The sequence below is a fragment of the Cajanus cajan genome, chromosome 4 (assembly GCF_000230855.2).
Source record: "Cajanus cajan strain Asha chromosome 4, NIPB_CcT2T_4, whole genome shotgun sequence".
Lineage (NCBI taxonomy): Eukaryota > Viridiplantae > Streptophyta > Magnoliopsida > Fabales > Fabaceae > Cajanus > Cajanus cajan.
In genome coordinates this window covers 75937737-75962822 of record NC_138520.1, presented here as the reverse complement: position 1 = coordinate 75962822, position 25086 = coordinate 75937737, and the positions used below count along the sequence as shown (strand labels likewise).

Below are 25086 nucleotides of genomic sequence, written 5' to 3'. Positions count from 1 at the left end.
CACCTTCACCATGATAGTGTGTACAGTAGCGGACCAAAGCATCAAACTTTGCAGCATATACCTCTACTGTATCGTTTCCTTGTTTTAGTTCAAGAAATTCCATTTCCTTCCTACTCCTTACATCATCTGGAAAATATTTTTCAAGAAAGACCCTCTTGAAGTTCTCCCAATTCAAATGTACGCCTCCATCAATTATCCTCCGAAGTGCTCCTTCCCACCAAAAGTAAGCATCAGCTGTCAGCATGAAGGTGGCTAGCTTCACTCTCTCTGTAAGGGGACAATCCATAACATTAAAGATTTTCTCGATCTCTGATAACCAATTCATGGCGGCATCTGGGTCATAACCTCCTTTGAAAGTGAAAATAAGAGAGAAGGTTCTGCCTAGGTTGTGAAAAGAGGAGGAGAATAGAGAAGGTTCTGCTCTAGTTCCGGTTCCGGTTTAAGGAGAAAGAGAGGAGATTCTGCCCAAATTCCTATTTATCCAGGTAAGGGGGGAGTGGGAAACCTTGCTTGGGGATGTAGAAATAATTGTTAAATAGTCTGTTTCTAGGATTAGCTCCCGATCCCTTGTCTGTTGTTTGATTATTTGAATATATATTATTACTGTGTTTTGTTTGTACTACTTGATTTTCTTGTTGCGGTAATTAATAATTATAATTAATGGATAACTTCACTTTTACTATTCTAAAATATTCATTGAATGGAAGACTAAGTCTCCTATTAACTTATAAATTTAGACTTTATTATCTAAATGGAAGGCCGACCCTCCTTATTTTCATTAAGCTTCCTATTTTACTTAAGGATATAATTATACCAGGAAATATAAATTATATGATCCCTAAAGACCTTTGAACTATTGGACCCTTGACTTAATGACCTTGGACTATTGAACTGTTGGACTGTTGGACAATGGACTATTGGACTATTGAACCTTTGGACTATGGGACTATTGAATTATTGGACCTTTGGACTATTGGATTAATAAAATATAATATAAGTATGAATTATTGAATATAATATAAGTATGAATTATAGGAAATTCTGTAACATGTGAAATGTTAAGTTTATGATTGTATGACATGCATCATATGCATATATACTCCAGGTGTGCCGCTGAGGCCGCATACCCACGACTAACAAGGTGTGCCTTTGGGTCACCAATGATGTAACCAGGTGTTCCTTTGGGTCACCCACGATATGCTAACTAGGTGTGCCTTAGGGTCACCAATGATGATATGTGAACTTCCGTATGGCGCCACATGCATATATTTATGAGTTGAGTCTATGACATCATTGCATGATAAATAATTATTATATATGATAATGATTATGTGTGTGTGCTATTTAACTTTTATTTCTTCATCTACAACTGAGTGAGATGTTTCTCACTCCCTTGTTATTTTTTTTGTATATGTTTAAATTTATGTTGCAGGTGATCATCATCATGAGGATGTTGGTGATGAGGCCTAAATGCTTCTTGGGGCATGCTCTGATAGGAGGAGAACGAAGCATGCCATATATATGGGTGTGGACACCTTCCTTGTGTAGACGCGTTTTGGGGTGGCATGCGTGCCATTGCCAGAAACAAATCCGTGAGGGCTGCGGCCAAAGCGGACAATATCTACATGCAGGTTCATGGGCTGTTACATTGGTATCAAAGCCGGTTCCCGGGCCGGTATGCCAGCGAGGGCGCTGGACTCCCTTGAGGGGGGTGGATATAGTCCCACATCGGTTAGGAAGGAGAACGAAGCATGCCATATATATGGGTGTGGACACCTTCCTTGTGTAGACGCGTTTTGGGGTGGCATGCGTGCCATTGCCAGAAACAAATCCGTGAGGGCTGCGGCCAAAGCGGACAATATCTACATGCGGGTTCATGGGCTGTTACAAGAAGAATTCACTCAAAGCTACTACAAATCTGCTCTGAGCAAGTAAAGACATAGAACACCCTTGAATGCACTTATATGGTCGCTTATAACTAGTGGATTAGACCTAAAAGTCCATTATAAATTATTATAAATTTAGGAATTCTAGAGGTCTCGATATCGATTTTCCAATACTAAAACATTTTTCTTAACACAATTCTAGAGAGAGTTTCTGTGAGGTTATCATTGTAATCACGGATCGCTTGCTTCTAGAGAGGTAATCCTCACTACAAGAAAAATGCTGATTTCTGACGGAAATTTTCGACAGAAATAGGTAAATTTTTGACGGATTTTTCCTTTTCCGACGGATTTTCGACGGATTTTAATCCGTCGGAAAAAGTGGTGTCGAAAAAAAATTCCGTCGGAAATAATTTTTTCCGACAGAAATTTCCGACGGAAAAATCCGTCGGAAAATTCCATAGTAATTTCCGACGGAATTTTCCGTCGGAAATTTTTTTTATAATAAATTTATTAATGTAACAACCCTCATATTTGGCCTCTCAAGGGTTCTACTTCACAATATTTCACCATTTAGCGTGTTTTATCCTTACTTGTACAGTTTCTGGGAAACTTCTCAGGAGGTCACCCATCCCAGTACTACTCCAGGTCAAGCACGCTTAACTGTGAAGTTCTGATGAGTAAGCTACCGAAATGTATATGTATGTTGTCAGTATAACTTGTACAAATTAATTCATTTAAGTCATCCTCAAATATAAAATCTCATATTTGTATTATAATAATAATATATAATAATTTTATATTATGAATAATAATAATAATAATAATAATATATTTAATTATTCTTTATTTATATGTACTTACTTTTATAATTAACATCTACTTATTTCTATTTAAAATTATAATTTAAATTATTTAATTTTATAATTTATAATGATAATATAATTTATAAAATTATATATATTTATTTATTACATACTTATAAATTAAATTTTAATATTTTAAATAAATTATTAATTAATTTAATATATTTATTTACCTTAAATCAAACATATAAAATTCAAAAAATGTATTTATCCTTATTTTTTTTTCTTCTAATTATCAACTATTATTAAAATACTAACTTAAAATCTTATATAATTATATATAATATTCTCATATCAAATTTAAAATCATATATTAGTTATACAAAAATATTAAGATCATATAGTAAATTGTCAATAAGATTTTAGTTAAATAATTTAAAATAATTAATGTTTCAATTATACTGTTAATTAGTAAATAATTTATTCCAAAACTAATTAATTTTTTTAATTAATTATTAGTAAAATTTAATAACTTTTAATTTAACAATTAACTGGATCGATGAAATTCAACACACATCATGAGTTATTGAGCGCAATAACTTTACCAAGAGTTATTTTGTAAGTTATCTTAAATCAAACATATAAAATTCAAAAAATGTATTTATCCTTGTTTTATTTTTTAATTATCAACCATTAATAAAATACTAACTTAAAACCTTATCTAATTATATCATAATAATTTTATATCAAATTTAAAACCAGTTCTTACATTTTCGACAAATATAAATTTGTCTGAAATAATCTATCAATAATATAGCTTTTCCTACAAAAATTTTCTCATCAAAAATATAAATTTTCCGACAGATTTAATTTTGTTTTATAAGAAATCATCTTCGATTAATATAACATTTTGTATATATGATTTAACATACTTTTTTGTTGGGCTATTTATTTTTAACATTGGAGTAGCTGATACCTGTTAAAATTAAAGAAAAAGGTAACAAACACATGTAGGACGACAACTGATAAACTAAAAAAGCATAAATAGAAAATGAAACACAAAAGGAAAGCAAATTATATATATATATATATATATATATATATATATATATATATATATTAAAGAGGATGGATCTTTTTACTCTACGAGTTACATAGACTTACTCCATTCAATAACTCATTTTCTCTAGCAAATTTCATTAATCTAACCGTTCAATTTAAAGTTCTTAATGCATAGATCAAATATGTAAATTGTTAGAAATTTTTAAAATCATTTATACTTCATTTCATTAATTTTAATCAATGTATAAAATGATTCTACGATTATCCATCAATTTGAATTAATGAAATGAAGTATCAAATGATTTTCAAATTTTCTAAAAATTTCCAGATTTGATCTATGCATTAAGAATTTTAAATTGTACAATTTGATCGTTAAAATGAGTTATTGAATGAAGTAAGTCTAGGTAAACTTACTATTGGAGTAAAAGGATCCCTATTCATATATTAAATTAGGTTATCACATACCATTATACACTTCATGTCTTTAAAACTTTTAATAAAAAGTAAAATTAATAATTAAAAATTATTTATTTATTTCTTAAGAATTGAGGGTATATAATTATCCATTATTTTGGAGACAAAAATCAGTTACAAGATGACGTATATATATTTCCCTTTATCTATTAATTATTATATAGATAATCAAACAACTATATATTTAACTATTTTTCTTCAATTCATTTTCTCAGTCTCTATGTCTCTCTCTCTCTATATATATAGAGACAAACAGGTTATACTAACACTCATACCGGGTGTAACTTTTATATATTAAGTATTACACACCGCTCGATAATTAATTATATTATGAATAATATATATATATATATATATATATATATATATATATATATAATTAATCTTTATTTATATGCTTACCTTTATAATTAACAATCTACTTATTTCTAATTTTTATATATAGATTCATTGAATTTTTAAATACTCATATATTACCTATATTTTACTGATTTACTACTTAAATATAAAATTCATAAATCAATTAATAAAATGCAAATTTAAGAAATTACTACAACTTGGAGAGATATTTTTTTTAATCAATCAAGATTAGGAACAAAAATAATTATTTAGTGTAATTATTTTAAATATAATGTTTTAATTTTTAAATAAAGAACATTTAATCTAGCTAGGAAAAATTACATTGACCACTACTTGAAGTTTTTATAAATGACGTTGTATATATATATTCTCAAATTTTTAAGTGAGTATTAATTTTGTTATTTATTTATTTAATAGTGGCACATACAATTACTACTTATATAAGATAATACTATTTATATACTATATATTAAGAGAAAATAAATTATTAATACAAATATCAATAGATTTGATCTCTTATTTCATTTCAACTTTTGAAATATATATATATATATATATATATATATATATATATATATTAAATTAAATATCATGCACACTATGATTTAAAATATATATCAACTTTAAGTAATAATTTTAAAAAATGAATTGAAAAATTCTTATTTTCAAAATCAAAGATGAAAATTTTTCATAAAAATGACATAGTATATATTGGATGTAATTAATTAGAAACAAATGATAGACGCATATGACTAATTTGCTTAACATAAATTAACTTTTTCCTCCCTTATTTTAATTAATAATGATATTTTGAAAGATGAGTGATTTTTAAAAATTAAAGAAAACATATATTATTCTTAATTAAATTGTTGGTATTTTTTAAAAACAAATTAATGATATATATAGGTAATTAGGCATACCTCACTCACTCATTGTATTTATGTTATTCATTACAAATAATATATATATTTATATTTTGAAAAGACCCATATAATAAAGAAAATATTAAATAGTGTATTCAGAGTTTCCGACGGAATTTTCGACAGAAAAATCCGTCAGAAATTTCCGACGAAATAATCCGTCGGAAATTTCTGACGGAAAAATCTGTCGGAAATATAGATTTTTCGACGGATTAAAATCCGTCAGAAATTTTCCGTCGGAAATATAAATTTTCCGACGGATTAAAATCCGTCGAAAATTTTCCGTCGAAATTTTTTTTTTCCGACGGATCCAAATCCGTCGGAAATTATCCGTCAGAAATTTGAGTTTTTCTTGTAGTGCCTTAGTCATGAGTAGCTAACTTCTCTATTATTGAAGATTGAGGTAGCTAATTGAACTATGTAATTTTCTCCTTTTCTTTCATTCAATTAAGTATTTATTCAGTTAATCAATTTATTCTTATAGTTAATATTTTTTGTGGCCTGATCAACCTCTTCATGGTCTTATAATTTTTAATCGAGGTTGGAAAGCCTTTTTAAAATTGCGAGCTAGATAAAAAGTCGATAACCTTTATTACCAAGAAATTGCAATAAACCTCATCAGTTGACTTTTGGTCCTTAACCTTAATGCAAGATTGTTTAACAAAAATTACCAAGAAATTGAGACTTTCCTTAAACAACTTAGAATTTCTCACCTAAGAAATTAGGGTTTAAATATAATTGTGGATTGTTAAATTAATTATAAAATTACAATTTTGAATGGAAAATAACAAGATTTTGCATATGGGTATAGTCAGTGAATCAATCTATGATTGTTCTTATTATAAATTCAATTTTATCAAAAATTGCTGTTTTATTATATTTCTACTACATTTAAATTTTTCTTCTTGAATAATTTCAATTTCTTATTAAGTTACCTATTTAGTACAAAAATTATATTAAAAAATTATAAACTCAATTCCCTATGGATTTGATACTTGAACTTATGTCCTCTTTACTATTACGACAATTAGTATACTTGTCAAATGCGTATAAAACAATAAAGTCTCTCCAGGCTTCAATAACCAAGCATTCTTTGCAACAAAGCCTCTTGACTTTAAGTCATAACACAAAATTAAACTGGGTAATAATAATTATTTTTGTTTTACTCACAAGACGTGATACAATAATTAATTAAGTATAATGCTTTTTCACAAAAAGAATGAAATGAATTCTTATAGTTATTGTTCCCTCTTCTTTCTGAGTCATCAAGCTTCTTTATATGGTGCTTGATGAAGATGATTTTTGTAAATCCTTGAGTTTCACTTGTAGGTTTGATTCATATTCTTTCCATGTAGAATAAAGTGTTCATTGGTATATTAAATGTATTTCACCCTATTTTTATTTCTTATCTGATCGATGAGACTACTTATCACATTTAAAGTACAAAAGAAAAATTTCCTTCCTAAGCTTTTATTCGTTTGATCTATTAAGGAATAACGTAAACATATAAGATATGGTTATCAGACATAATAAATGATATTTTTAATGTATTCATTTTAGGTAGACAAAAGATTTCATTTGAAAGACTATATGTCATCATAATTGTCTTATTTAGTTATATTTCTTATATTATCTTAAACATTTCTCTCTCAAAAACACTCAAGTTTGCTAACATAAAAACCTATGTTCCTAAGGGATCTAAGATCATTTTTTTATCAAACAATCTCTCACTTTTTGATGGTTACTAAAACGTTTTTGAAAAGCATAGTTTTACATGCATAAGATTTAGTCGATTTTGAGTAAAAGACGAATATGCCCCATACATAATATTTGAGTCAAATCATATGATTATCATATAAGATGATATAGCATGTCAAGCATTATCATATCAAGTATTTTCTATCAATAGTATATATGGTAAATATCATGCAAAGCATATCAAATATATCATATCATATATAGCATATCCAATCAGAGCATATAAATTTTTTATCATATCAAGTCATGAATTATCTTATCAAAGCAGGCTAGATATCCCATCAGAGTACACATCAATCAAAGCATATTATAGGACATCCAATAAGAGCTTATGCATACTCAAAACATATCATTGGAAAGTATATATGATAAAAATTATGCAATGTATAAATTTATATAAAAGTTTGTAAGAGGCTCCCTCTAAGATGGAGTGAAGTTTTAAAAATTAAAAGCTAAAAACTATAATGATTTACTCTCCATCTTGACACCAACAAAAACCAATATTAGAACAAAAAGTGGATTAGAGCAACTAGTCTAGAGATGATTCATCGTCATCAAAGCTAAAATCCTATTGGAGCTTGTTGAGCAACTTTTGATATTGTCTGTCTGAATGACATTGTTGACAAATATATTTTTGTAGGGTAGTGACTAATGTAGTGACCGTTATTTTTAATTCTGAGATTGTCTCCAAGACTTCAACAACTTCTATAGACAAAGATTGTGGCACTAATTCTTCTTGTACTAGGGGGCGGAGAAACAACAAAAACTACAAGAAATTTATTTCCTTATAATTTTCTTTTTAGAGTTTTAGGAGATGCAACTAGTAATGTGATATTTGTTTATTAGGCTTGTTTAACCCATGAGAGAGTGAGGAGCATACACGCTCCAAAGTCGATGTCCACTACACTTGGTCACTAGATCTCATGGTTCATTCAAACTCCACCATGTCACATATTCCATGCACTAGTAACACTTTTAGCACCTTGGCACATGACATGCTCCCATTGGTTGTTCTAGATCTATGACGTTGACATGCAGTCACACCTTTTACACCTTACCATGTGGCATGCTCCCATTGACACTTCTAGATCTAGGATATATAGTGTCATTTTTAGGAAGGAAATTCAAATTTCGAAATATAACTAGAGTTAGTTGTCTTGAGTACAAGTTAACGTAATTTTGGTTACACTTAATCATAGTTAGCTTAACTTGTACCACAAGCTATCAAACTCTATATATTCATTTTCCCCTCATTTGGAAGTCATTTTTTAGTTGAATGAGAATTAGATTTCTAAACTTCTTTCTTCAAAAGCATAGTTCTATCCTAGGAGCACCTTCTCTTTAAGAACTTTTATCAAGGAATTCTTCTTTGTGACAAGTTTTTCGTTCTTGCTTATCTTCTCTTAGAAGGGTGCATCATCCTTGTTGTCTTTCCACCATTTTCGATGAGTTTAATAAAGCTTGAAATCCATGGATGAAGATTAGAGCATTAATGGAGCTTGGTTAGAAGAAACTTCCATCATCTTCTCACTATTTTATCATTTTTGGTATCATGAGCCTAGAATCATCCATGGTGGTTATTTCTTTCAAATTTTTGTGTTTTATATTGTTTTTACATGTGTTTTTTTTAATGTTTGTTGAATAGATCTAATTTTTGTATGCTATTTTGATAGATATATACTTATCTTGAAAATTTTGGTTAATATTTTTTAGATCTTGCACTCTATGAACCAAATTTTGTTGTATGACCTTAAGATTCATGTTCTATGATATTTTCTTTATATTTTGATTTGTTTTGTAGTGTTTGAAATAAGAAACAAAAAGAATTTGTGTAGGTATAGGAGTTTCTTTTGAAATCTATAAAATGCATGTCTTAGAAGTCTTATGTTGTTCTTCATTGTCAACACTTCTAGTTGATCCTTTTTGTTTTTACATCTTACAAAATATATACATATAAGTGCTAGATTGAAATTGCATTTGTGATTTTTACTTATAATCTTTGAGTTCATACATGTTAATTAATAGTTCATCAACATGTTCTTATAGAGTTAGGTTTTCTAATATCTAGTAATTTTTACTATTTTTTATGATTCAAATTGAATTCAAATTTGAAGAACTTCTTAAAACTCTTGTGACTATAGTAAAGTAGTATTTGAACTTTCTATTTGAAGTTCAAAAAGTTTCTAAAGAAAAGGCACAAGTGAAAACAAGAGTTGTTTCAAAATTCCTCACCAAATTTTACTTCATTGAGTTTTTCTACTTCTAAATTTTGTGCGATTTTGAGTTTTTCTTCTTAGGAAAATTTGCAACAAATTTCCAGCAACATAAACAAAAGAAAAATGTCATGAATTTTTTCCAAAAGAAAAGAAAAACCAAAGTGTATAAAACAAAGAAAAAATACGAGAAAAAGGGTAAATCATTTGTGATTAAAAAAAATGAAGCATTTGTGAAAAGAAAATTTCAAATCTTTTTTGTCACATTTAATTTGCCTAAATTTTGCATTTAATTTGGAAGTGAATTTGAGTTTTTATTGATTTTGTAGTCCAATTCTAGAACTTTTTCTATAACTATTCCTTTGAAGTTTTAGTTTCTAAATTGTACCTTAATTTTTGTTTGTCTATTTAATTGATATTCTTTGAGATTCTTCATATTAATTCCATTTAAGTTTAGCCAAATTTTAATTAAGCATTTATTGTTTGTCTTCTAAAAAAATCCTTGTGACTTTTTTTTGCTAAATTTTAATTAAGCATGTTGATAAAGGTCTAGGAGGACTTGCTCCTTGGTTGACACTATCTTTTAGAGAGCTTGAAGGTCAAACAGTAATGAGTTTGTTCATTATGTATGAGAAGACTTATTTTTGCATCTCAATTTTATTTTTAATTTTATTTTAATTTTTCTTGTTGTAAAGGTCTTTCTCTTGGAAGTGATTTGAGAGGTTCTAAGTATCTATTCAAACTTCCAATTTTCTTGTAATTTTTGTTTAGTATTTTTTCTTAGTTCTTGTGAAAGTATGTTATGAGACTCTCACAAGTTTCCGCCCAAACTTTCACATTGGAATACAACTAGTTTACATATTTTATTTTCTTTATTGTTTCCTTTTTAATTCCTCCCAAAGGCTATACTTTCTTTACATTAGAGTGTTTAATAGATTCCAAAGACTTCTTTAAACACATTAGGTTGCATTTTTGTTTAGTCTAAGAAAAATCTTTTTAGGAGAGAAATCTAAATTTCAAAATGTAACTAAAGTTAGTTATCTTGAATACAAATTAACCTAACCTTTATCATAGTTAAACTTGCACTACAAGTCCCAAAGCTACCAAACTCTATATATTCATTCTCCCCCTCATTTGGACATCACTTTTGAGTTAAATGAGAATTATATTTCTAAAATTCCCTCTTCAAAAGTATAATTCTTTTCTTGGAAAACTTTTTTCTTGAAAACTTTTATCAAAAAATTCCTCTTTATAATAAGTTTCTTATCTCTTGCTTATCTTTCCTTGAAAATGACGTAGCATCCTCCTTATTTTTTCCACCATTTTCATTGAGTTGCATAAAACTTAGAAGCCATGAATGAAAAATTGAGCATCAATGAAGTTTGTTGAGAAGCTTCTCACTAGTTTCATCACATAAAATACAATAAATTTGATGAGTTCCATAGAATTCATTAAACTTTTATTTACAAATGAAAATCAATGTCTCAAGGTTTGTTGGTTATTCTCATTCTTATTTTGACACAATCTTTTATCATTTGTGGCTCCTTAATTATATAAACTTTTTCTGCAATCTCTCATACATCTTAATTGAAAGTTAAGCTAAACTTTATTACAGATACAGCATTTTTTATAATTATCTTTCGTAAGATGAAAAAAATTGATCAAAAGCTATATATTAATGACTTATATGTCTCAAAATTCTAACTCAACCACTTAAATTAATTAGGAGAAGGAAATTTGACTTAAAAGGAACTCAAACTTTATTCCCAATATCTTCCTATAATATCCACTTCTAAATATTTATACATTTTTAAAAATTTAAAGCACTTATAAATTTTTACATAGATAACTCCAGTAATTCTAAATTTCAAATTTTACATAACATTCTGACCATTTTACTTATCTTGAACACCAAACTCAACCTGAACTAGAACACCAACCTCATCGTCCCTTTGGATCCTTAATCTCCGAGAAAACATTCTCGGGGATCAACTTGTCAGATTCCTTACTCCCATAGCTACCACTGCTTGTAGTGTTCAATCCAGTGCTGTTACTATAATCCGAAACATGTACACTACTATGACTACTGCTAAACATGTCTTCACTATCTTCATAATCTCCACCACCCACCATAACTCCATTCACAGCACTATCATGAAGCTGCAGAACAAACTCGAGCACCCCAACGACGTCGTTCATGGAAGGTCGCTGAGTCCCATCCTCATGCAAACAACTCACGGCAATCTCACCAAACTTGCGCAAACACTCGGGTGTTATCTGGCCTTTCAGTGCCGGATCGACAATCTCACCCAGAGAACCCTTCTGAAAGCGATGCTTGGCCCAATCAACGAGTGACATCTGCTGCTTCTCCACCGTACGGAGCAAAGGTTGCCTCCCAGACAATACCTCCAAGAGCACCACCCCAAAGGAGTAGACGTCAGACTTCTCCGTCAAACGATGTCGTTTGTAGTACTCCGGGTCTAAATATCCAATACTACCCTTCACCTGAGTGCTCACATGGGTCATTGAAATACCCGTGGGCCCAATTCTCGATAACCCGAAGTCCGAAACCTTGGCGACCCATTTTTCATCCAATAAGATGTTGGTGCTCTTCACGTCACGGTGGATGATCATTTGCTTCGCACCTGTATGCAGGTAATGCAGTCCTCGTGCGGCACCTATGCAGATCTGGAGCCTTTGCTTCCACGACAGAGAAGGATTATCGGTGTTGTAGAGATGGTCACGGAGGGTACCACGATCCATGAAATCGTAAACGAGTATCATCTCGTTGCTCTCGTAACAGTAACCGATCAGGGAAACCACATGGAGATGACGAAGTTGAGAGAGCATTTCGATCTCGTTCATGAACTCCTGCACACCTTGCTGAGAACCCGGTTTGAGCCTTTTGACTGCGACAGGTGTTGAACAGTCGTCGATGTATCCTTTGTACACGTTGCCGAAGCCTCCCACGCCAACCACGAAGAGTTCGTCGAAGTTATTGGTGGCGGCTATGATTTCTGCGATTGAAAAGTGGCGGCAAAGGTTGGTTGGTAGCGATGATGACCCACCACCGCGAGAAGTTCCGTCTTTTTGCTTGGAACCCTCGTCGACGGCGACGTTCTTCATGCGTTTGATGAGGAAGAAAGCGACAATAAAGGAGAGCAAAACGACACCTGATACAGCACCTGCGACAGTGGCAAGGGTTCTTGTGGTGCCGTTGCTTTTCTTCACTGGGGTTGGAAGGGGAACGGTGGGGTTTTGTAGAGGAGGGTCAGGATTCGGTCCAGATAGATTACCTGTCGAGTCGTTGATTTTGAAGAGTTCAATTCCATTTAGAGATGCGTCCTTGGCCAAGCTTGCAGGGTTCGGATGCATTTTGATTGAAAGATTATATGTGCTTCCCATATTCGTTGAGATGAAAACTTCATAGTCTCTAACCACTGGTACACCCTTCTGTTTACCGCTCCAAGAGAGAACGTCTGCCCACTCTTCAACCAAATGATCCTGAATGTAGATGTAAAAGCTCAGGTCACCAGGATGGTTAATCTCCGGATCGAGCTGGCAAAAGTGTAACCTTAGCAAGTATGTGAAGCCAGATTCAACGGGAAGCTGCCATGTGAGGTTGAACCTCATGTTCGTATAGTTATCCGGTCCCATATTTCTTAAGCTTCGGTACACTTGGTCTGGTGCTGTGTAGTTTGGAGTCATTTTAGTGAACCTCAGCTTAATATCATGCGCAATATCAAGAGATGGTCCACTTTGACTAGTTAGGTACTTATTATCCACCTCCCAGGTCCTGAGCATACCCGTGTCTTGTGAGGGGGGGATTTCTTGGTCACCAACTCTTAACCGGTACATTGTCTCTAGAGCACAGTTGTTTTGAATAGTATATGATGCTCCTTCTCCAACAGGTTGCGGCAATTCAGCGTTGTCCACGTTGGGATTAGTGTAGTAGAGATAAGGGGGCATGGAAACAATCTCGATTCCATTGATGAAAGCGTACGACTCTGTGGTGCTTGGAATGAAGGTTATGTTGAGCCTCTCGCCATCTTCCACGTTGATGCAATACTCTCTGAACAAGGTGTCGTCGGGGTCGTCAGCAGCATCAGCATTGAGAGAAACATTGAAATCTTGAAGGAGAGTGAACTCCCCTGCTTTGACTGAGAAATAGGCTTTGGGGCGATCAAAGTTGAGGTATGAAGTTGAGTAGAAGAAGAGGCGAAGGAACTTTGGGCCCGGAGTGACAGGGAATGAGTAAGTGAAATTGGAGTGAGAGAGACGAGCTGAGGTGTATGGACCCGGTTGGGTAGATCGTGCAGAAGCAACAACTGAGTCGTGGTTTTCAGAGAGGAATTTCGTGTTGCTGTCTGCAGTCCAATTCCGACCAACGACCATGGACAAGTTGGTGGATGAGCCACAGATGATGCTGAAGTGGTCATGGGGACGATAATAAATAACATCTGCTACGGAAAGGAAAGCGAGGAGCAACAATAACAGTAGGAAGGATAGGAAGGTTTCGAAAGCAATTAGTGTGCGATTTGTGTCCATATGGACAAAGCTGCAATCGAAGCAACCCAAAAGCAGGAAAACACAGTGTACAGGGTGGTTCTTTTCTATTCTGCTTAGTTAACAGAGGCTTCATGTCTACGCTTGTTTTTATTTTTTGGGCGACTGGCGGCAAAAATATCTAAGTACTGTCAGTGGAAATTCAGGCACGGCAAAAATATCTAGAGTGATTTTTTATTTTATTTAAGTTAAATTCTCATTTTATTAATAAATAATTTATATTTAGAATAAATCCAAATATAACTAATTTATGCTAAATATAGATTTTTGTGTAGGTTAGGTTGTATGTGTGATAAAGTGAATCAATTTATTTAAAAGTAGATGAAATGAGTTGACTAAAATGCAGGGTAGAACATGATAAGTTGATCCATTAAATAAAAATAAGTTGAAAATAGTGGATTGATTCAAATTTTTTTAAAAAAATTTTCAATTAAAATATTTCAATACATATTATTACTTCAATATATTATTTTATTATTTAAAAAATTGGTTAGAGTTTTATTTTACATGGATGAAATTAATATATATTTATATTAAAAAAACACAATTCATGAAAATGTATTAATAAATAATAGATGATTAAAACAATATATTTATAATAATTATCTAGAAACGGAAGTTAATTTATCTTTTAAGAGTATAAAAAACGGGTTGATAGGTTAATTCACTTATAAATTGAAAAGTTAGACACATTGATGAATTTATTTATTCAACCAAACCTACAATAAAAAAAAAAAAAAAAAAAAAAAAAAAAGAGACAGAGTAGTAAGTTGAGTCATCAAATTAACTCACGTTGTCATCCCTGTTCAAGCATTACAAAATTTAAAAGTTTATATAATTTAAATATATAATAGTTATTTTTTTATTATTGATTAAAGAATAAAATATTAAGTAAATGAGTTTTCTTAGGAAGAAAATAATTAAAAATACTAAAAAGATCATATATACCATTATGGTGATATTATTTAGAGTAATTTTTTTTACCTACCTCTCATAAATAAGATTATTACATTATCTTCTCTTATTTTAAAATATATAATTTGTTTTATTTAATTTAATGTTATTATCGTAAATTATATGTACCTCTCCTACAGATGCATGTATTATATTATCTTTTTTATATGTTTAAATATAGAAGAACTTATACTATATTATATTTTATTTAATAGGTTTAAATATATTTTTAGTCTCTCAAATTTAACATAAAATTGTTTTTGGCATCTCCATTTTAAAATTATTATTTTTAATCCATGTAATTTTTAAAAATCTTATTTTAGTCTAAATATAAAATATTGAGACAGTTATATAATATTAATTGAGTTTAATATGATGTTTTCATTAATAGAGATACAAAATTTTACACAATAGTATTTGATATTTTTAACAAAATTTGAATATAAGAAAACAAAATTTTTAAAAAAATCATAAGACTAAAGAACAATTTTAAATTTGAGTGACTAAAAATATATTTACCTTAAATTTAAGAGCTTAAAATAATATTTAAATTTATTTAATAATAACATTTTAATTTAAAAAATACATGATTCGTGTCTATTTCTATCAGTCCACGGAGACTTCAAGTCTATGTTTGCTTTTCTTATTTTTTTTGATTTTAGGACTGGCGGCCACATGTCTAAGCACTACGTGTGGAAATTGAAGCACGGCAAAAATATCTCGAATGATTTTTTATTTTATTTTTTCTTATTTTTTTGATTTTAGGACTGGCGGCGACATGTCTAAGCACTACGTGTGGAAATTGAAGCACGGCAAAAATATCTCGAATGATTTTTTATTTTATTTATGTTAAGCTGTTTGAACATTAAAAATAAATAAATTATTCCTTCTTTGCAACCCTCTTTACAATCTATGAATAACAAATATCACATGTATTTAATTAATATGTTATTAAATATAATTAATTTATTATTATAATTTACATTTGTGAATTCATTAGAAAGTTTTGAGAAGTATTACTCTTTTTTCGATTTTGAGTTTTAGTTTTTTTAGGTTTTGCCTCGGAGTGCAAAGATTTAACATGGAGTATTTGATAGTGTATTTTAGAAAGTAATTTTGTATGCATTTATCTAGTTGTTTTAACCTTTGTATGTGTCTTATATTCATGTTTTGACTTAGATTTATGATAATGGTATTATTTTATGATTGTTATAATTTTTGCTTAATTTTTGAATTTTTACTCATTTTTACACTTTGTTCTTGTTCAGGTCATATCTGGAGCTCTCGATATTGGATTTGGACATTCTTTGTGTCTATAAAAATATATAAGAGAGTTCTACAACTTCTCTTTTGGGAGAGAAGATCAGTTCATTTGTTAAGAGACCTAAAAATGCGTTGCAAGGTTGTGGTCATGTGTAGTATTTTCTGTTTGTTTTTAAATTGTAATGTTAGGATTTGTTTAGTGGTGTAATTAGTTGGTTTAGTGGGTTGGGCCTTTAATTACTTAGATTAGGTCCACTATATTTCTCTATTAATTGGTGTTGTGAGACTTGGTGTATACACTTTACACTCATTTTTTAGAGTTTAGAGTTGTTTCCTCTATATGTTTCTCTAAATTTTTCTCAGATTATGATGCGTGGCTAATTCGTTAATTGATTATAGGTTTCAAGAATTACGGTAAAATTCAATTTCCTAATCTTTTTATTGAACGAATTCTCTATTTCTCTTCTTCTCTTCTCTATTTTAGGTTCTTTCATTTTTCATGATTGTGAATTTCCTTTTGGGGTCTAGAATAGAGATTGAAGATCAATTTCATATATAAATTTATATTTAGATTTAGACCTAAAAAAATCTAAATTTTCTAATTCAACCATTCACCATTCTTGATTTTTATTAATGTTCTTACCGGAATTTGGTCGTAGGGGTGACCCGTCCAGTAAGATCGGCGAGCCTCCTTTGCTTGGTGTGTTGGTGCTCCAAGATAGGGGAGGTACCTGCAAAAGAGACTCCAATGCCAAAGTTAGCGTTTGCATGAATAATAGCCTCTTATATATAATGCACGTACCTTGAGGAGGTTTAGGGTTGCTTTGGGCCTTGGGTCTGAGATAAGATATGTTACAATATGATGTATTGTGATATAATATGGCGTGACTAGAGGGCGGTTCCGGTCTGGGACGAGATCCCCGGGTTCGGGTGCGACCTACCCAGATTCCGGACTGACATTATTCAGCGCGTGCCCGGGGTGGCCTTTATGTTGCTAATCCGGACTCGGAGCCCGGATGCAAAATATGGGCAGTACACTAGCCCCCCGAGCTCCGAAGATCGTAGGTCGAGGAGTTGAGACCAGGCACACTCGTGGCCTTTTCACATATGCTGAGGGGGTGCCATGTGTCGTGACTGTTCATTTCTGAAACGTGCAAGTGACGCACTAAAGGGAATGACGGTTACGCGGTGATGGCTTGCAATTAATGTACTGCCAGGCGTGCCCCTTGGTCGACACGTGGCTTGGCGGTTTTGAATTTTGGGGAGAGGCTTTTCCTTTTCTCGCGCCTCTTCTCCTCTTTGCTTTTCTCTTTTCGTGTCTTTCAGCTTCTTGCGCACGTTTCGTCTTCGCTTGCTCTCCGTTTCTGTTTTCTTTGTATTTCTTGCGTCTCTTTGAGTTTTCTTAATGGCTGGTGGTCATGGCGGTAGTTCCTCTACCTCTGCTAGGGGTAGAGCGCGCAGTAAGGTGGTGGTTGCTGGGAAAGGCGCCGCTGAGGGAAAAGGGATGCCCCTTCCCGGGGACTCGGAGTTGGGCATTCCTGGCTATGAGTGGGTAAAGCGTGAAATGGCCAAGTTTGCGAGTGTTTTTGACTCGAACTTGGAAGTCGATGTGCTCTGGGAGGCGCACAGGATTTGTGACCCCTCTATTTCTCGGATGGTCCAATTGGAGCCTTGTTCGGCTGGTGAAGGTGTGTACATGAAAACGTCTACTGATCCCCCCTCCTTTTATGTGTACTAGAGTTTTTTCAGAGATTTGAGCATCTGTCTCCCTTTTACACAGTTCGAATGCGATTTTTTGAATTACATTAACGCGGCCCCTAGTCAGTTGCACCCCAATAGCTAGGGCTTTTTGAGGGCGTTCGAGGTTTTATGCGCAATTTTAGGGATGGAGGTGTCCCTTCTGGTCTTCCTTTCTTTCTACCAGTTGAAGGCGGGCGGCCCGACGTACGGGACTCTTTCTTTGAATGGAGGTAAGGAGGGGGGTTTGTTCACCCCTTATTCCCCTTCATATAAAAATTATAGACAAGAGTTTTTCCAGGTTACTCTTGTCGGTGTGAACCCTTTAGAGGACGGGGGGTTCTACTTTGGCGGGCTGCCAAGGTTTCCTTTCTACTGGTGCCATGACCCGGTTAGGTTTCACGGGGTGGATTCTTCGAGGTTGTCACCGTCGGAGACGGCTGCCATTGATGCTTTGAAGGCGCTTCCTCGCCCGCTAGACTGTAAGCTTGTCCTGTTGCTCGAGCGTTCTTCGCACAAGGAAAGAGATTTGGAGGGTGAGTACTTTGTTGCCTCGTTTAGTTGTTAGGGTTTTATGCTTGCTGATGTGTTCTGCCTTTTGTTTTCAGGTATCGTGGGAAGGGACCTGTGGCTTGACTGGAAGCAATGCCATGGTTACAATGTGGTTGAGCTTGATGCTCCTAAGGCCCAGGAGGAGGGGGAGGTCTCCCCCCTGAAGATGAATCGGAAGAGGAAGAGGATCCCGGCGGAGAGTGGGGGAGCCTCTGTTCTTCGCGAAGCGGAGGAAGTTGTTGTCGGGGTAATTTCCGAGGGGGTGGCGTCGACCGCCGAGCCCCTCATCCATTCTGCCGGAGTACCTATCCAGGCTTCTGAATGAGAGGTCGGGACTGTCTGTCAATTGATTACTTAGCCTTTGTATATTTTCGCTTCATCTTTCTGAGTTGGGATTGTTTATTGTAGGTGGAGGCTGTCATTGGGTCGAATTCTCGAGTTGTTGGTCAGGCCTGTGCGACTTCCGAAGCAGGGATTTCGACCGTTGGACGGATAGCCCCTGCTGTTGAGGTAGGCAGTGTGTGCCCGTGACCTGTTAATTTGTTGTTTCCCCAGTTGCTTGTTCTTTGGGGCTAATATTTTTTCTCTATTTCTTTTGCAGGTGGGAAGGACCACGGAGGTTCTGAAGGTTTCGAGGCCAGCAGCGGTAGGGGCTGACGTCCCGGGGGCCGAGCCGGTGGCCTCTTCCTTCTCGGTTGGCCATCGCGGTGAGGGCCCTGACTCTGGGGTTACGACCTCTGCGCCTGCGGTGAGGGGGCCTCCAAAGCGTCCCTACCTTGCGTATCGCTACGCGCAGGAAGGCACTCCAACGCGGTTGCAGCACCTGAGTGCGTCGGAGGAGATTGACTCTTGGTGAAGCGCCTCGCTGACTCCTGAGAAGTTTTTTCCAAAGGGATCCCTGAGCGCGGCCGAATAGGCGATGTTTGAATCTGCCGGGCCCTTGGCGAGCTTTGATGCCGCCCAAATCTTTTTGCAAGGGGGCACAATTATTGTGGATTACTGGAAACGCAAGTGGTCCAGGAAGCAGGAATATCTATCAAAGCTGAAGGGCCGAGTGCAGCCCTTGGTGGAGGAGAACAAAGTTCTGGCCGCCACCTTATCCGAGGCGAGACTGCAGGGGGCTGAGCTTCATGTGGCCCAGGGGAACCTCGTTGAGGCCCGGGGATCGCTAGAGGTGGCCCTCCGTTCCAATGAGGCTTATGCTAGCCAGATTCGCTCCTTGGAGGAAGAGGTAGCCTTTTTGAAGGGCGAGCTGGTTTCCGTATCCGAGGAACGTCTTTGCGACGAGGTGGTCCTCAGCACGAAGGAGACAGAGGTGGCTAGTCAGAAAGTGAGTCTTTCAGCTCTAGAGGTCGAGAATGCGGCGTTGAAGAAGAGGTTTGAGGAGGTTGAGCGTTCGGTTGTGGTGGAACATAAGAGAGGCTTCCTCAAGGCGGTTCGGCAGGCTAGGCTCCTTGCGCCGGGGTTTGACTTTTTCGGGATGCATTTGGAAAAAGTTGTCTGCTTCGGGCGGCTAGTCCGGGAGGATGATGTCGAGGAGAGTTCCAGCGACAACGCCTCTGTGTAGGATGATTTTATCTTTTTTTTTTATATCCGGTTTTGTGTATAGATCATAATTTTTGTGTATGCGAGTTGTTGCATAGATGTTGATATTTTCTCTTGAACTTGCTATATCGGAGCTTAGATTGGGTCTTTTGACCTCTTGTCTGGTGGCGTGTTGTGGTTTTGCGTCCGTCTTGTCTTGTGGCGGGGTTCTTTTTTGACCCCTGACAAACGTAATGAGGTTCGTTCTCGAACGCTAACTGAGTGTAGTGAGGTTCGTTTTTGACCTCTTCTAATTGTAATGAGATTCGTTCTCGACCTCTATTTGAGCATAGCGAGGTTCGTTTTCGACCTCTGCTAATCGTAATGAGGTTCTTTCTCGACCTCTATTTGAGCGTAGCGAGGTTCGTTCTCGACCTCTTCTGGACGTGATGAGGTTCGTTCTCGACCTTGCGGTGAGGTTCGTTTTCGACCCCTGACAAACATAATGAGGTTCGTTCTTGACCTCTATTTGAGCGTAGCGAGGTTCGTTTTCGACCTCTACTAACCATAATAAGGTTCGTTTTCGACCTCTACTGACCATAATAAGGTTCGTTTTCGACCTCTACTAACTATAATAAGGTTCGTTTTCGACCTCTATTTGATCGTAGCAAGGTTCGTTTTCGACCTCTGATAATCGTAATGAGGTTCATTCTCGACCTCTATTTGAGCGTAGCGAGGTTCGTTCTTGACCTCTACTAGACGTGATGAGGTTCGTTCTCGACCTCGCGGTGAGGTTCGTTTTCGGCCCCTGTCAAACATAATGAGGTTCGTTCTCGAACTCTATTTGAGCGTAGCGAGGTTCGTTTTCGACCTCTACTAACCATAATGAGGTTCGTTTTCAACCTCTATTTGATCGTAGCGAGGTTCATTTTTGACCTCTAATTAATATGACAAGGTAGTGGGAGTAAGGGAGCTCAAATGTAAAAGAAGTAAGTCATTTCATTGACAAAAACTGTGCCTCGTTAAAAACCCTCTCAGTTAGTGTATTTTTCCTGAGGTGGGAAAAGAGTGAATCGTTTATTTCTACAAGGTTTAACTAAAGTAAAATTTGAGGTGGGTGGCGTTCCAGGTTCGTGGTTCGGGCTTTCCGTTGAGCTCTTCTAGTCGGTAGGCTCCGTTTTCCAGGTTTTTTGCAACTCGGAACGGGCCACCCCAAGTGGGTGCGAGCTTCCCATCTGATAGGTCTTTTCGTGCTTCTCCGAGTAGCCGCCATACCAGGTCGCCTGTTTGGAAAGAATGGGGTCTTACTCGGGAGTTGTATCTTCGGGAAGCTCGGAGTTTGCTGGTCTCTTCGTGGATTTGGGCTTCGTCTCTGAGCTTGTCCAACAGGTCAAGGTCAGTTGCTAGCTCACGGGTGTTTTGTTCATTGCTGAAGACTTGGTGTCGGTGGGACGTTTGTCAAACTTTGACTGGAATCATTGCGTTGGCCCCATAAGTTAGCCTGTAAGGTGTTTCTTGTGTGGTTGACTGGGGGGTGCAGTGATATGCCCAGAGGATACTGGGAAGCATGTCGGGCCACTGTCCTTTTGCGTTCCCTAACCATTTCTTGAGTTCTCGGAGGATGATCTTGTTTGCTGCTTCGGTCTGGCCATTGGTTTGGGGGTGTTTCACTGAGGTCGGGAAGTGCTTGATTCCGAGCTCTCGGAGGAAGTCCTAGAATTCTTCTGCGATGAACTGTCGCCTATTGTCGGTGACAATAGTGTGGGGAATCCCGAATCTGCAGACAATATTTTTCCATGTGAATTTTTGCACGTTCTCAGTGGTGATCTTAGCTAGCGGGCATGCCTCAATCCACTTGGTGAAATAGTCGATTGCCACCAGGAGGAATTTTAGTTGGCCCTTCGCAGGGGGGAAAGGCCCAAGGATGTCCATTCCCCATTGGGAAAAGGGCCATGCTGAAATCATGTGGTGGAGGGCCTCGGGGGGCTGCCGGTGCGTGTTGCCAAATTGTTGACACTCTTTGCACTTCTGGATGTAGTTTTGGCAATCTGACTTCAAGGTGGGCCAGTAGTATCCAGCTCAAAGTACCCTGGCTGCCATCGAGCGAGCTCTAGAGTGCATTCTGCATATCCCCTGATGAATTTCCTTGACAACATAGGCTGCTTGGGACGTGGTTAGACATTTGAGTAGTGGGGTGGAAATTCCACATTTAAATAATTCACCATCGATGATGATGCACTTTGCTGATCGCATTCTCATCTTTCGTGCCTCGACTTTGTCTGTAGGCAGGGTACCCTCTTTCAGGTATTTCCATATGTCTGCCATCCATCCCAATTCTTCGTTGTCGTTGACGTTAATGATTTTGTCGTCTAAGCTGGGTGAGTGTAGGGTTTCCTGGATGATGGTTCGATGTTGACCGGGCCTTTTGGTACTAGCGAGTTTTGACAGGAGGTCTGCTCTGGCGTTTTGCTCTCGCGGTACATGTTTTATGGAGAACTCGTCGAAAGATGAGATCTATTGAGATGCAGTATGGAAGTATCGCTGTAGGAGGGCGTCTTTTGCTTGATACGTTCCACTGAGCTGTTCTACCATGAGTTTTGAATCGGTATTGTAGTTTACCCTTCGAGCCCCGAGGTCACGGGCTAATCTTAGTCCAGCTAGGAGTGCCTCGTACTCTGCTTGGTTGTTAGTTGCTTTGAATCCGAACTTGAGGGATTGTTCCAGGGTGACTTGGTTTGGCCCTTCCAGGATGATGCCTGCGCCCCCTCCTTTGGAGTTGGAGGACTTGTCAACATGCAGGGTCCACGCTTGGGATTCCTCCGTAGTGGCCGGCGTTAGCTCGGCTACGAAGTCGGCTAAGCATTGGGCCTTCAGGGGTCCGCAGCTCTCGTACTGAATGTTGAATTCGGACAGCTCTATAGACCAGGCAATCATACATCCAGCGAGCTCAGGTTTTCGTAGAATTTTCTTGATGGGGTAGTCAGTTTTGACTACCACCTGGTGACTTTGGAAGTAAGGTCGGAGTCGTCGGGCTACGGTGACTAGTGCCAACGCCAGTTTTTTGACCATTTGGTATCTTCTTTCCGCGTCTTATAGGACCCGACTGATGAAGTAGATAGGCGTCTGCATCTTCTGGTGCTTTTGTACGATGACAGCGGTAATGGCGTTTTCTGCCACTGCCAGGTAGAGAAGGAGGTCGGTATTGTGGTCCGGCCTCTATAAGACTGGCGGAGTTGTGAGGAAGTTTTTGAAGCTCTGGAAGGCTTCTTCACACTGATCAGTCCACAGGAAGTTTTTTGGCTTCTTTAGCAGGGTAAAAATTGGCCCCGCTTTCTCCGCAAGTTTGGGGATAAAACGGGACAATGAGACTAGCCATTCGGCCAGGCGTTGAACTTCTTTTACCGTTTGTGGGCTTTGCATTTGTATGATGGCTTTGCACTTCTCGGGGTTGGCCTCGATTCCTCTGTTGGTGATCATGAAGCTAAGGAACTTACCCCCCTGGACGCCGAAGACGCACTTCTCCGAGTTGAGGCGCATGTTGTGCTTTCTGATCTAGGCGAACACCTCAGCGAGGTCGGTGGCGTGGTCCGTTGCTGAGATGGTTTTAACCACCATGTCGTCCACGTAAACTTCCATGTTTCGCCTGATTTGGTGGTGGAACACTTTGTCCATTAGCCGCTGGTAAGTTGCCCCTGTGTTTTTGAGACCGAAGGGCATCACCCGGTAACAGTAGTTGGCGTGGTCAGTGATGAAGGACGTGTGTACTTCATCAGGTGGGTACATCATTATCTGGCTGTACCCAGAGTAGGCGTCGAGGAAGCTGAGGAGGGCGTGTCCGGAGGCTTCGTCGACTAACCTGTCGATGCTCGGTAAGGGGTATGAATCCTTGGGGCATGCTTTGTTGAGATCGGTATAGTCGACGCACATACGCCACTTTCCCGAGTTCTTCTTTACAAGGACCACGTTTGCCAGCCAGGTAGTGTACCTGACTTCACAGATGAAACTGGCGTTGAGCAACTTCCGTGTTTCGACAATGACGGCCTCCCGTCTCTCGCCGCTGAGCTTCATTTTTCTCTGTGCGACCGGCTTTGCCTCCTTATGTTCGCTAATCTATGGCAGATGAAGTCGGCGTTTATGCCGGGCATGTCAGCGCTAGACCAAGCGAAGAGGTCGGCGTTTTTGAGGATCTCCGCTTGGAGTTGCTGTCGTAGTTCAGGGGTTAATTGCCTGCTGATTTTTGTTGTTTGACTGGGGAGCTTTCCGATTTGAAGATCGTCGAGCTCGTTGACGGAACTGGGTCGTTCATCGCGAGCATCGGATCTTGGATCGAGGTTGGTGATTTCCTTGTGGCTGGCATGGGCCAGAGCAGTGAGGTCGTTCTTATGTTGTTCACTTGGTGAGGCGGTTTCCAGGCTGTCTGCGTAGCATTGTCGCGCTACCTGCTGGTTTGCCCTGACGGAGATGATCCTTCCATCGTGCCCTGGAAATTTCATAGTGAGGTGCGAGGTGGACACCACCGCCCCAAGTTGATTGAGGGTTGGTCTGCCAATGATGACGTTATAGGAGGCGTCGGCTTCCACGAGTAGGTATCGAACCAGGACTTGTCTGGAAACCGGGGGGGCTCCAAAAGTCGTCAACAGGTCTATGTACCCTCGAGTGTGAATGCTTGTGCCTACAAAACCGACTAGAGGTTCGGTAAATGGTTGTACGAGAGAGTAGGGGATGTCTAACCTGAGGAATGTTGGCCAGTATAAGATGTCGGTCGAGCTTCCTTGGTCAATCAGGGTTTTGCGTACTTCCCAATTGGCCAATGCCACTGTTATTACCATGGGGTCGTCCTGATTTGTGCCGACTCTGACGTAGTCGTCGTTGGTGAAAGTTATCATAGGCGAGCCTTGGTGCAAGGCGCAGACGACGGGGTGTGCGCGGTTGACCTTGCGCAGATGTTTCTTCCTGGAGGAGCTGTTGGCACCGCCTCTTGCGAAACTGCCTACGATTGTGCTGACTAAATGGT

General features: G+C 37.0%; 2 protein-coding genes across 2 annotated transcripts; both read right to left on the bottom strand.

Annotated features, from left to right (window-relative positions):
* Positions 1–11212: 11212 nt before the first annotated feature.
* LOC109813273 (receptor-like protein kinase FERONIA) lies at positions 11213–14139 on the bottom strand. The gene has a single exon (XM_020377442.3). The coding sequence runs from the start codon at positions 14022–14024 to the stop codon at positions 11418–11420; it is 2607 nt and encodes an 868-aa protein (XP_020233031.1). The 5' UTR covers positions 14025–14139; the 3' UTR covers positions 11213–11417.
* An 8447-nt stretch (positions 14140–22586) lies between these two features.
* On the bottom strand, positions 22587–23141 carry LOC145957538 (uncharacterized). The gene has a single exon (XM_083073813.1). The coding sequence runs from the start codon at positions 23139–23141 to the stop codon at positions 22587–22589; it is 555 nt and encodes a 184-aa protein (XP_082929939.1).
* Positions 23142–25086: the final 1945 nt, after the last annotated feature.

Coding starts and splice junctions, on each gene's coding strand:
- LOC109813273 (XM_020377442.3), bottom strand. CDS start 14,024: ATGGACACAAATCGCACACTAATTGCTTTCGAAACCTTCCTATCCTTC.
- LOC145957538 (XM_083073813.1), bottom strand. CDS start 23,141: ATGGTCAAAAAACTGGCGTTGGCACTAGTCACCGTAGCCCGACGACTC.